The sequence below is a fragment of the Conger conger genome, chromosome 13 (assembly GCF_963514075.1).
Source record: "Conger conger chromosome 13, fConCon1.1, whole genome shotgun sequence".
Taxonomy (NCBI): Eukaryota; Metazoa; Chordata; class Actinopteri; order Anguilliformes; family Congridae; genus Conger; species Conger conger.
The window spans coordinates 35,011,674-35,023,980 of NC_083772.1; the positions used below are offsets into that span (position 1 = coordinate 35,011,674).

Genomic DNA, 12,307 nt, shown 5'->3' on the forward strand with positions numbered 1-12,307 from the left:
AACACATGTTATTTCTGTCCCCCCGGTGCAGAGGAGAAACAACACTGTGTGGGGGGGCAGGGGGGGTCTCTGTCTCTCCTGGTTTTTGGGGAAGAGGAAGTGGCTGTGGTTTGTCCAATGGTCTGCAGACTCCTGACGGTTTGGTAATTCAGCAGAGTGAACTCACGCAAGGAATATGCCTGTGTGCAGTATGTGCGTGCATGTGACTGTGTGTGTGTGTGTGTGTGTGTGTGTGTGTGTGGTGTGTGGATGTGTGTTTGTGAGTGTGCGAGAGTGACTGTGAGAGCATGTGTGAGAGAGTGAGAGAGTGAGAGAGAGTGTGTGTGAGTGTGTGTGAGTGAGTGTAAGAGAGTGAGAGAGTGAGAGAGGGTATGAGGTGTGTGTCAGTGTGTCTCTGCATGTGTGTGGTGTGTGAGTATGTGTGTCTGTGTGTGTCCCTGCGTGTGTGTGTGTGTGTGTGTGTGCAGTCCTCTGGTACAGCTCTTAAGAATGAAAGCTGGAAAATTAGGGCACAATTTGCCACTTAAAGGAGACCAAACCATTTCCTCTTCCCTTCTGAATCCTGCAGGGAAATCTGTCCCCGGATGGAAAATAGCATCCGGGAAAATGTTTACTTAACTCCCCCCCCGTCTTTAAAAAGATTATTTCTCTAACCTTTAGCACACATGGAACATTACTCTCTCCCTCGCCTCCCCTTCCCATTAGCCCAGTTTAACACACACCATTGCCGTGTTTGGGCTTCAACGTCCTTGTTTCCCTGTTGGTATGTCTTTTAACATGGCATTACCGACACACACACACGTGCGCACACACACATTGTGGTACACATACCACATCCCTAATGCTTTTATGTTGGCCTCTCTGGCCAATGCTGTTTCTCTCATCCCCTGGTATGTTACTGTGCGCTGCTGTGTAACTGGAGCCTGCTGATCTGAGTGAGGGAGTGAGGGAGTGAGGGAGTGAGAGAGTGAGAGAGAGAGTGAGTGAGTGAGTGAGTGAGTGAGTGAGTGAGTGAGTGAGAGAGTGAGAGAGTGAGTGAGAGAGTGAGAGAGTGAGAGAGTGAGAGAGTGAGAGAGTGAGAGAGTGAGAGAGTGAGAGAGTGAGAGAGTGAGTGAGAGAGTGAGTGAGAGAGTGAGAGAGTGGTGAACCCATACGTGCACACACACACAAGCACATACACTCTCACGCACATACATACACGCACTCTGCATGCGAGTGTGTGAAGTTCAAACACAATCACACACTCGCCCATATGAACTCTCACACAGAAGCGCACACACACTTGCATACTCGTGCACACTCCCACACACTTGGACACTCACCTGTAGGGTTTTTACATGCTGTTACATGTTTATCATTTAAGCATTTTCTCCACGCTTTTGAATGCTGTGTTCTCAATGAATCGAAGCAGCTCAGCTTGGAAAATACCAAACGGCCATAAATACAATTACTGTATAATACACATTACTTTGATGTTTACAAACTGTGATAAGTGTATTTATGTGCATGTGTGTTTATCAACATGCGTATTCATGCATGTTTGTGTGAGTTTCTGTGTGTGTGAGTTTGCGTGAGTACTGACTTCACTCTAAACGGAAGCACATGCTGTTGAAAGAAGTTCCAGTGTCTGATGTTTTGAGAAGAGCTGTAGAAAAGCTTAAGTGGGCAGCCAGTGTGCTGCTGTTTTTCTTAATCCACCCAAATTACCCAGAATCCCCCAGGAGCTCCACAGCAGGCTGAACTCCACTTCCCCCGCTGTGTCTGAAGTGTGATTGGTCCGTGTGGCGTTAAATTAGTGATAACCTGCTATCAGGAACACACTAACACACTCCCCCGGCTCGCGTGTGGCGTTTGTTTTTCTTTCCAACTACAGACCCTGTGCTCGCAGTAGAATTGCACGCACACAAATACGCGCGCACACACACACACACACACACACACACACACACAGAGTGAGAGAGAGAGAGTGTGAGAGTCTACTTGTGAGTTTGAACGAGAGAGAGAGAGACGTGTCCAACATATGGCTGCATTTATGAAAACTGGCCCAAGATGAACAGGGGGTCAAGTGTTTAATGTTAAAACCACAATTTTATTGCCACAGAAAAGGGGGGATTAGGGATTTGGCAAGGGGCAGGAGTGAGTGAGGAGAGTGAGAGCTGAGGGATGGGATGCTGGGGTGGTGGGAGGGAGACAGGGCAGATGGGACAGTCTGTCTGTGAGCCTTACAGAGGGTCCCCTGCTGCTGATGGTACAGTCCGTCTGTGAGCCTTACAGAGGGTCCCCTGCTGCTGATGGTACAGTCCGTCTGTGAGCCTTACAGGTGCTCCCCTGCTGCTGATGGTACAGTCCGTCTGTGAGCCTTACAGAGGGTCCCCTGCTGCTGATGGTACAGTCCGTCTGTGAGCCTTACAGGTGCTCCCCTGCAGCAGATGGTACAGTCTGTCTGTGAGCCTTACAGGTGCTCCCCTGCAGCAGATGGTACAGTCTGTCTGTGAGCCGTACCGGTGCTCCTGTGTGAAAGAGGGACAGAGTATGTGTGTAGCAGTGTTTGTGTATGTGTGTGACAGTCGGTGGGTGTTTGTTGTAGTAGATGGTGGTGAAAGGGATACAGTGGGTCTCTGAGGGCTGTCACAGGCCCCGCGGGGGTGGGATAAATGTCGCGGCGTCCGTGTGGGAAGGAGAAGAGAGAACAGGAATGTGTGTCTGCGTTTCGTCCATCAGGACCCAGCGTGCGACCGCCATCACGACAGGGGGAGGAGACTCCTCTGGGGACCGCTCTGATTGGACGGGGTTTATTTCCTGGCCTCTCTCCGTCGGATTCTGTCCGTCCCGCTCATCCTCCCTTCTCTCTCTCCGGTCTTCCCTCGCTCTTTTCCCTGTCAGGATGGTGTTACCCTCCCTGTGGGCTGTATAAGTGAGTGCCTGGCTCTCATTCCCGTGCAGGGCACCACGCCATAGCGCAGAGCGCAGAGCGTTATCTTTAGCTTCAAACGCACGCTGTCTGCCCTCAGACACGCCCTCCGCGCTCCCTTTCCTTCCACCTTCCCTTCATCCATCCCCCCATCCTCCCCCCTCTCATTCATTCCTGTCTGTCCTTCAGCACTCAACCCAACTCTGTCTTGTGCTCAGTCACATGACCCCCTCACCTCTGTTATGATCTCACCAGACCAGTTAAACACAAGCATTTATTAATTTACAAAAACACGAAGACAGTCCCCTGGAGAAATGCAGGGTTAAGGGCCTTGCTCAAGGGCCCAACGGCTGTGCGGATCTTATTGTGGCTACACCGGGGATCGAACCCCCACTGCGCTATAGGCCTCCCTATGCATGATGTCGAGTGTGAATAATTTAGCATCGTCCTCCCCTCTACCCGCCCCATATGCAAATTGCAGAGGGTCCAGCTGGCAGTGAGCTTGGTGATGTAGCCTCTTCCCCAGCCTCTCAAAGGCCTGTATCACGAGGAAGGTGAGGGTTCTTGGTCTGAGTTCGTTCTGCTCTTCTTTGGGATGGGAATTATGAATTATTATGTTTGCGCACCTGGGATACTGTGCTTTTGGCTAGGGAGTTCAGACACAGGACTTGAAACACTCCACCTTGCCGTCCAGCACAGTCTTTCAGCGTGTGTGTGTGTGTGTGTGTGTGTGTGTGTGTGTGTGTGTATAGTGTGTATAATGTGTGTCTGTATCATGTATAGTGTGGATGTGCTGCTTGGTTTTGTGGTTTGGGGCTCTGGCATGCGATTACCCAGCAGGCCCTTCTTCCCTGTGATCAGTGGCTGACGCCCCCACCCCTCCCTTCCCAGAGTTCTGCTGGGGACACACCGCCATCATCTGTGCCGCAAACGAGTACGCAGACCATCTTTCTCAGCTTAGCGTAATTAATACCCTGCGTGAGCGTCGGCTTTGATGGGCCCGGCCTTTCCCCCCGGGATGGCTGTGAGAGAGTTCTAGAAGCTTCGTGGACTATGAATAATAACACACATGCATGCGCACACCACAGTTGACATGAAAAGCCACAATTAGCTCATCCCTCTCGGCTGGAAATTTGCGAACCACATGAAATGGGAGGAAAAAGGCGTTCAGAGCTCGATGCTCTGGGGTCTGTGTGCTCAGAGGTTCTCAGCCCCTCTCATTAAATATGTGACCTGCTCGATCAAAATCAGTCGCATTGACACCAAAACATATTTACAGGTTTAGAAACTTTTTGTCGCAAGAGTTATGTAAGGTTGGGAGACTACCAACACTGGGCTAAGTGTGGCTGGGTATAAGCCCTTTGAAACTGTATTTTACTTTTTGAATGTTTACTCTTGCCATTGAGACATGCAGACCAGGCTTCAGAACAATAGACCCAGTTGCAAACTCACAGAATTTCCAATAAAAGTCTTTATTGAAACTCGAGCAGGTTAAAGAAGATCGGTTGCTGGCAAACAGGAATGTAGCAGGCAGTTCGTAGTCAATCATTTAAACGAGGGTTGGTTAACAGGGAAAACAGACATGGCAAAGGAAATCGTGGCACAGGCAAAAGTTTGATAACAAGGCAGTCCTAACAGGCAGATAAAGAAAAACGAAATCCAAAAGCACAAACCGGGAATCCTGGGCAGGGCCTGGTGCTGTGAGATTGGGTAGATTAGGTTTAAATGAGCTGAGAGGTGAGGGTAAAATGAGGCCTGTTCTGGTGCCCTGATAATCGTAACTGTGTACACTGTATTTCAGCATTCTGTACTGACCTCTCAACATAGAATTAACTGAGTGTTGGATGTGCTGCCCCACATGTTGTGTTTCCCTTCTTAGCCTTGCTGAGCACTGGTTCATCCTGCCATGTAAACATCAAGGCCAAGTGTCTCCTTCATACAGTCCATTGCGTACTTCTCTGGGGAATCAGTGGCAACAGTGCACCCTTTAATCAGCCAGCCGTTTGCTTTGATATTTGCCTGAATTGTCTGGAGTTTTTTTAACTCGATGGGCACGGGGGGCTGGCCCACAGGTCTGTCACTCAGAGGGCCAGCGGAGGATAGGCTCCACCTTCTGGATTCCTCCTGAGATTTCTTCCCATCGGGGAGTTTTTTTCTCACCATGGTCTGAGGGTTTTTCTCCTCGCTGGCAATTCGTTTTTTTACCTCACATGTTTGTTCAGGCCTGGGTTTTTGCCCTTTTTTGGCCATCTGTTACTCAGTAAAGCGATGTGTGAAAAGCGCTACACAAATAAAAGCTGACTTGACTTGAAAGAGTCTGGGAAAAGGAGTAAAAGACGCGGATGTTAAAACACTATATTTTGTGTTTTTTTGTGTTTCATTTTTCTGCAGGTATTTCCTGAAGAAGGCCTCGGCTGCATTGTCATGATTCATGATCCTTTTAATTTTTTTAATCGCTGTCTTTTTAAGCATGCGTTTCCATCCCTTCATTCCCTCCCTCCATTTCCTTTATTCGTTTTCCCATCTCTGAGAGAGTGAGAGAAGAGGAGAGGAGAGGAGATGACATGGCTTCTCAGCCACGCTAAACGCACGCTGGAGCGCAGAGCCCGTCTCTCTGTCAGCAGGGTAGGAAACGTGATTGTATCCGTGCCGACCACGCGTTAGCGACGCGGTCTACAGACCCGCTAACTCTGAGCCATACGCTCCTGGTCCGCTGCTATCAGCTCTGCCTGCAGAGGGCAGTACAGTGCTGGCACAGCCTAATAATAACAATAATAATGATGATAATATAAATAATGACACCTTTCATTAAACTTGAAACACTTTCCCGAAAGAGGGTGTGGCTCATCTCAGCCATCACCAATGAGCAGCACCCATGTGGCAGAGTGCTGCTCATGCATCCTGTGAGATGTAGTTTAGCCCGGGTACCATTGCAACCCCCTGCACGTCGCCACATGCTATGGGATCACTAATCAGCACAGTACGGACTGGTGTTACACATGTTCAGTTACTACAGTATGTATGTTTAACTACTACTGGGTACAGCACACACACAGAAATACACACAGGTGTTCGGGGCAACTGTAAATTATGGGGACCTCACTGTACAAACCGGTCAGTGTTCCTATGGTCACATGTTATTACAGTTCTAACATTGTAATCCAGTGTTTCTATGGTTACGTGTCATTACATTTCTAACATTATGGGGACCTCACTGTACAAAATGTCCCCACAAAGCACACGGATGACACAGGGCTTTGATTACTTTCCTCTTGTTTGTAATACTTATGAAGCTGTTTCAGTATTTATATTCCCAAAGTTTTTAAACCATGTTTGCATTGTGTTTGATGCCTTGTCAAAGTATGTTATGATATATATAAAGATTTAGTACAATATTTATATTTCTACAACTGAATTCAATTCTTGTGAGTTTGCAACTGTGATGTCTGATTAGGTTTTCAGACTTTTTTAAATTGGCAGGTACCACAAAATGACGCTACGCCTCTCCCAGCTGTAAGCAAAAATCATTGCTTTTAAACGTCAGTTCAAGTGAATGTGTAATGTTGGTTTGATAACCAAGAGAAATAAAACCTAGCTAGAAAAAAAGAGATCCCTGCTTTCTTCCACTTTTTGACTCTTGATAAGTTCGGTGAGTTTCCACACATGGCTTCTCTCGACACTTTTTAACGGTACCTTTTATTCACAGTTTGATTGCCAACTGGATTTGGATACATGAGTAAAATGGAGATTAGGTGCATACTCAGATATGTGCATACATGCATGTGTGCCGGCATGGATGTGTGCATACGTGTGTGCGTGTGCATGCGTGTGCATACGCGTGTGCGTGTGCATGCGTGTGCATACGTGCGTGTGCATGTGTGCACTATGTGCATATGTGCGTGCCTGTATGTGGATATACTGGGCAGAGAGAACTCTCTGTCAAAGTGTGAACAGGATCTTCTGCCTCACCAGAGAAAGGCAGGCTGCTGAATTATACAGCACCAGCCCGGACAGGCTGATCCAGTGCTTTCAACCGTGCAAACTTGACTTTTCATCTTTTAAAATGGCCTCCTTCTCTGGAGATAAGATCCCACTCTGTAACAGATCCAAAAGCCCACTACAGTGAGTCAGAGGACTGACCTTTAGAGACAACGTAGCCTTTGAAGTTCCCCAGTCTGTTGTCAGCACAGCAATGTGTGTTTGCGGTCAGTCCCCCAGAGACAGCACTAAAACAGTGATAGTGAAGCTCTGAACTGCCACACACTTCTCCCCACAGCTCTTCTCTCTGACATACAGACACCAGAACTGTGTATGTGTGAGGGCATATATGTGTGTGTGTGTGTCTGAGAGGGTATGTGTGTCTCTGTTTGTGTGTCTGAGAGGGTATGTGTGTCTGTGGTTGTGTGTCTGAGAGGGTATGTGTGTCTGTGGTTGTGTATGTGTGTGCAAGGGTATGGTTATCTCTCTCTATGTGCATGTGTGCTGTGTTTTTATGTGTGACACACTGTCTGTATCTGCTTGTGCGTGCGTGCGTGTGTGTGTGTGTGTTTTTTCCTCTGTCCATTACAATGTTGAAGTAGTGCTCTGTGTTAGCATGTAACACTGGTAGGATCAGGTAAAGCGTGTGAGTGTTGAGTTAGTGTGTAACACTGGTAGGATCAGGTGAAGCATGTGAGTGTTGAGTTACCATGTAACACTGGTAGGATCAGGTGAAGCATGTGAGTGTTGAGTTACCATGTAACACTGGTAGGATCAGGTGAAGCATGTGAGTGTTGAGTTACCATGTAACACTGGTAGGATCAGGTGAAGCATGTGAGTGTTGAGTTACCATGTAACACTGGTAGGATCAGGTGAAGCATGTGAGTGTTGAGTTACCATGTAACACTGGTAGGATCAGGTGAAGCATGTGAGTGTTGAGTTACCATGTAACACTGGTAGGATCAGGTGAAGCATGTGAGTGTTGAGTTACCATGTAACACTGGTAGGATCAGGTGAAGCATGTGAGTGTTGAGTTACCATGTAACACTGGTAGGATCAGGTGAAGCATGTGAGTGTTGAGTTACCATGTAACACTGGTAGGATCAGCTGAAGCGGGTGAGTTTTGCGCCAGAGATTCGTGTGTGAGAAACACTTCTCAAACGAGACGACCGCACCCCGGAACTGCAGCAAGGGAACATGTCAGCTATTTATAACACTGTATTTTCTGAAGCCCACAAAAACACAACCCCCACGTTCCATTCCCCCCGGGGCAGCTTGGAAGGGTTGGGACTCACCCTGGGGCCAGTGAAACCGGGGTCGGCCCGCTCCACTTATACTTCCGGTTCTCATCCGGACCGGAGTGTCTGAGGGGCTGGGAGTCAGGGAGCATGACGCCACGCCACCCCACCCCACCCCAGTCAAATCCTGCCTGACCCCCACCCCAGTCAAACCCAACCGGAAGATTCTCATACCAGGGATGGCTGTTCATTGATATTTTTCCACTCTGATATTTATTTTCACAGTTCGGCTCCTTCACTCAAGGTTTCGCTTTCCTCCCACGCCATCAGAGTTGAAGGCACAAAACCTCTTTAAACTGGGCTTTTTGGATTTCTCTTTTATTTACCTCTCCTGCTGCATATACAAATAAACGTCTGGAGCAGGGTTTTTTTAGCTGCAGCTTGGGCCATCGGAAGATAATTATATACATAATTATAACTAATAATTTGTTATTTATCTGACATCGAAAGCGACTTACAGTTGATTAGACTAAACAGGGGCCAATCCCCCTGGAGCAATGTGGGGTTGAGCCTTGCTCAGGGGCCCAACAGCTGCACTGATCTCATTGTGGCTACACCTGGGCTTGAACCACCAACCTTCCAGGTCCCAGTCATGGATATCTTAACCACTAGGCTGCAGGCTGCCCCTAAAATGGTGACAGTTTGCCCCTGGTTTTCTGTGGTCTTAAAGGTACAATAGGTGAGATTTTTGTGTTAAAACATTGTTACAAGATCATTGTAAATCCCATCCTATCATTGAAAAAGGCTCACTGACATGTTGACTCACCCTCTGGCTGTGTTCATAGTCCTTAAATTCGGGTTTTAAAATATACAGTTGACGGCCCGACACTCTGTACCAAAATATTGTATAACTGTACAATAATCCCCTGTGCCACTGGTCACTCATTAGTGAAACTAAGCGTTTGAGCCTGTCCTGGTGCTGTGCATTATAGCAACATTGTGGCCTGACCACAAACAGGCCAAGGTTAGTCTCCTTTATATTTCATTGGTATTCCATTGTGTTCATTAACACTAACACCTGTGCGGTTGTACGGTGCTTTCAGGTGAGATGATTGGGGGTTAGGTTTAGGGTTAGGGTGTGGTTGTACAGTACTTTGAGGTGAGATGATTGGGAGCATGTGATTGAGGACACTTCCCTGTCCTCTGGCTGTGGATGGAGTCGTGTTAGGAGTTAAGGGGAGTGATGGGGAAATGGAGAGAGACAAGACTACAGTGTGATCTGAGAGCGGCTATTTTGGTCCTTCAAATAGTGTTCAGAACATTGTGAGCGAACACGGTCTTCCGAACACAGGGAAGACGTTAACTTCTGGTGGAAGAGGCCACTTCCCTGTGTTCTGTTTGGAGTCTATGATACAGCTTTTTTAATTCCACTCCTCACATTGTACGCCCACATTGTGTGTCCAGTAATGCTAATGGTTTTTTTCTCTGCGCGTATGACATGTGTGCCACATATTTCATGGATTTTTAAGTAAAGAAGGCATATAATGGCCTCTCTGTGGGATGGTGTCCGGCCTGGGAACGGTCCCCCTGGAACAATGGAAGTGTTTTTGGGTTCCCGTGCTGGTTTGACGTCTGACGGTCTGAATGGCCTTTTTGTCAGACCTCTGCAGGGTGTGTGCCCCCGCTCAGCTGTGAGTGTGAGTGTGTGTGTTTCAGCGATAGTGTGAGTGTGTAGTGTGTGTGTGTGTGTAGTGTGAGGGTGTTCCTATCGCAGGTCCAGAACACCACAGCCTGCCATGCTCCTGCACCCACTGGGGGTCATGGGGAAAAATTCCAAAAGCGAGGATTGAAAGCCTCTTAGCTGGCAACAGGAAGTGTTTATCTGAGAAGGTACTAACGCACAGGGTTCCCAAACCTTTCCTTTTTTTTATTATTATAACTGTAAAACATTAAAATAAAAAGTAATCTTGCTTTAAATTTTTAATACCTGTGTGTCATGTTTAATTTTGTACCATTCAGGTTTGCTTCTATTCTCCAGGCTATTAATTGTAAAAGGCTTTTTGACCGGGGGTGCCAACATTTTTGCACACCACTGTATGTCTTAACAGTCACATCTACGCAGATGGGCTCTGTGACCCTGTGACCCCGTAGCTCCTCCTGAACCAAACAGCTCTGTGTTTACAGACCTTCCGGAAACCTCTCTCAGGAAGGGGCTCTCCCCATGTCAAAACTCACATCTTTAAATCAACACTCTGTGGAGTTTATTTGTGCAGGACAACAACCGGACAGGATTTATTGCCCTGTAATCCCAGGAGAGCGTTGGAGTTTCCCTGAAACGTAGTCTTGCTAACGTGTGAGCGCAAGCTAACGGAACGGGAATGCACGGCACAGGCTGGCCGCTGTTCGCGCCAAGAAAACACTCAATGTCCTCTTCCTTTCACAAGAAAACAAGCACAGAAACTTGGCGTGTGTGTGTTATTATTCTCCACATCATGTCTGTTGTGTTGTTTACTCGCTCCATTTTTATTTACAGTTTGTTATTTTTTTATTGTAAACTTTTTTAAGCCAATGCAAACAGGAGTGTTGTGTGCTATTTGGTGTTCTGAGCTGCTAAAAGAAGTGGTGTTTGTCATCATCGAGTTAGGACAGATCTCGGCTGTGGAGCTGTCTTGCCAATGGAGCCTTTGTGCACACACACACACACACACACACACGCACACGTGTAGTCCAGGTGTTGAGAGGCAGCACTCAATGTTGGAGCTCCGTGTTAATAACGGGGGCTAATGGGAAAATTTGATATTTCAGATGTAAATGCGCTAAGAGGCTACATCTGTTATGGCTGTGACACCAATCGCTCTCTCTGCTCCACTAATCTGTAACCAAAAGCTAAAGCGGTGACGCGCAAAGCTACTGGTGACACGCAAGGCTACTGGTGACGCGCAAAGCTACTGGTGACACGCAAGGCTACTGGTGACGCGCAAAGCTACTGGTGACACGCAAGGCTACTGGTGACGCGCAAAGCTACTGGTGACACGCAAAGCTACTGGTGACACGCAAAGCTACTGGTGACACGCAAGGCTACTGGTGACACGCAAGGCTACTGGTGACACGCAAGGCTACTGGTGACGAGCAAAGCTACTGGTGACACGCAAAGCTACTGGTGACACGCAAGGCTAGCGGTAACTTGCAAAGCTACTGGTGACACGCAAGGCTACTGGTGACGAGCAAAGCTACTGGTGACACGCAAAGCTACTGGTGACACGCAAGGCTACTGGTGACACGCAAGGCTACTGGTGACGAGCAAAGCTACTGGTGACACGCAAAGCTACTGGTGACACGCAAGGCTAGCGGTAACTTGCAAAGCTACTGGTGACACGCAAGGCTACTGGTGACGAGCAAAGCTACTGGTGACACGCAAAGCTACTGGTGACACGCAAGGCTAGCGGTAACTTGCAAAGCTACTGGTGACACGCAAGGCTACTGGTGACACGCAAGGCTACTGGTGACACGCAAAGCTACTGGTGACACGCAAAGCTACTGGTGACACGCAAAGCTACTGGTGACACGCAAAGCTAGCAGTGATGCGCAAGGCTACTGGTGACGTGCAAGGGGTACTGGTGACGAGCAAAGCTAGCGGTAACTTGCAAAGCTAAAGCCCCCTCCAAAAGTATTGAAACAGCAAGGTCAATTCCTTTGGTTTTGCTATACTCTGAAGACAATTGAGTTTGAGGCCAGACGATGTACATGACAGAACCAAATTTCAGCTTTTATTTCCTGGTATTCTATCTAGATTTGTTAAAAAACTTTATACCTTTTGTATCAGACCACCCAATTTTTAGGTGCTCAAAAGTATTTGAACATGACTGACAGGTGTCTCTTTATGTGTTCTTTTAGATTAATTGGATAAACAATACATTTGTTCTGAATGTCTACTCTTGGTTTTTGCTTGTGAGACTGCATTTGTGTTAGGAAAGATAAACCAACATGAAGACCAGAGCCATTACACAAGCATCGGTTATAGCTTGTGCAACAGCTTGGAATGTCCATCGAACAGGCCAACCAAGCAGTAATTGTGTTGTGAGAGCTGTGAAGAAAAACCCCAAAACATCAGTCAATGACATCACAAACAATCTCACAGGGCAGGGGAAAAGTACTAAATAAAAGCTGAAATTCTGAACTC

General features: G+C 47.5%; 1 protein-coding gene across 3 annotated transcripts in view; it reads left to right on the forward strand.

Moving 5' to 3' along the window:
• The window catches only part of LOC133108480 (BCAS3 microtubule associated cell migration factor-like), a 92,799-nt gene that overhangs the window by 54,572 nt on the left and 25,920 nt on the right, over positions 1 to 12,307 (forward strand). The window contains exon 24 of one of the 3 annotated variants that reach the window (XM_061218039.1): positions 5,303 to 6,519. The exons of the other annotated variants lie outside the window; for them this stretch is intronic. Within the exon in view, the coding sequence (XP_061074023.1) occupies positions 5,303 to 5,313 (11 nt within the window). The 3' untranslated portion in view covers positions 5,314 to 6,519. Of the gene's footprint in view, positions 1 to 5,302; positions 6,520 to 12,307 lie in introns of those variants that run through there. 3 annotated transcript variants of the gene reach the window in all.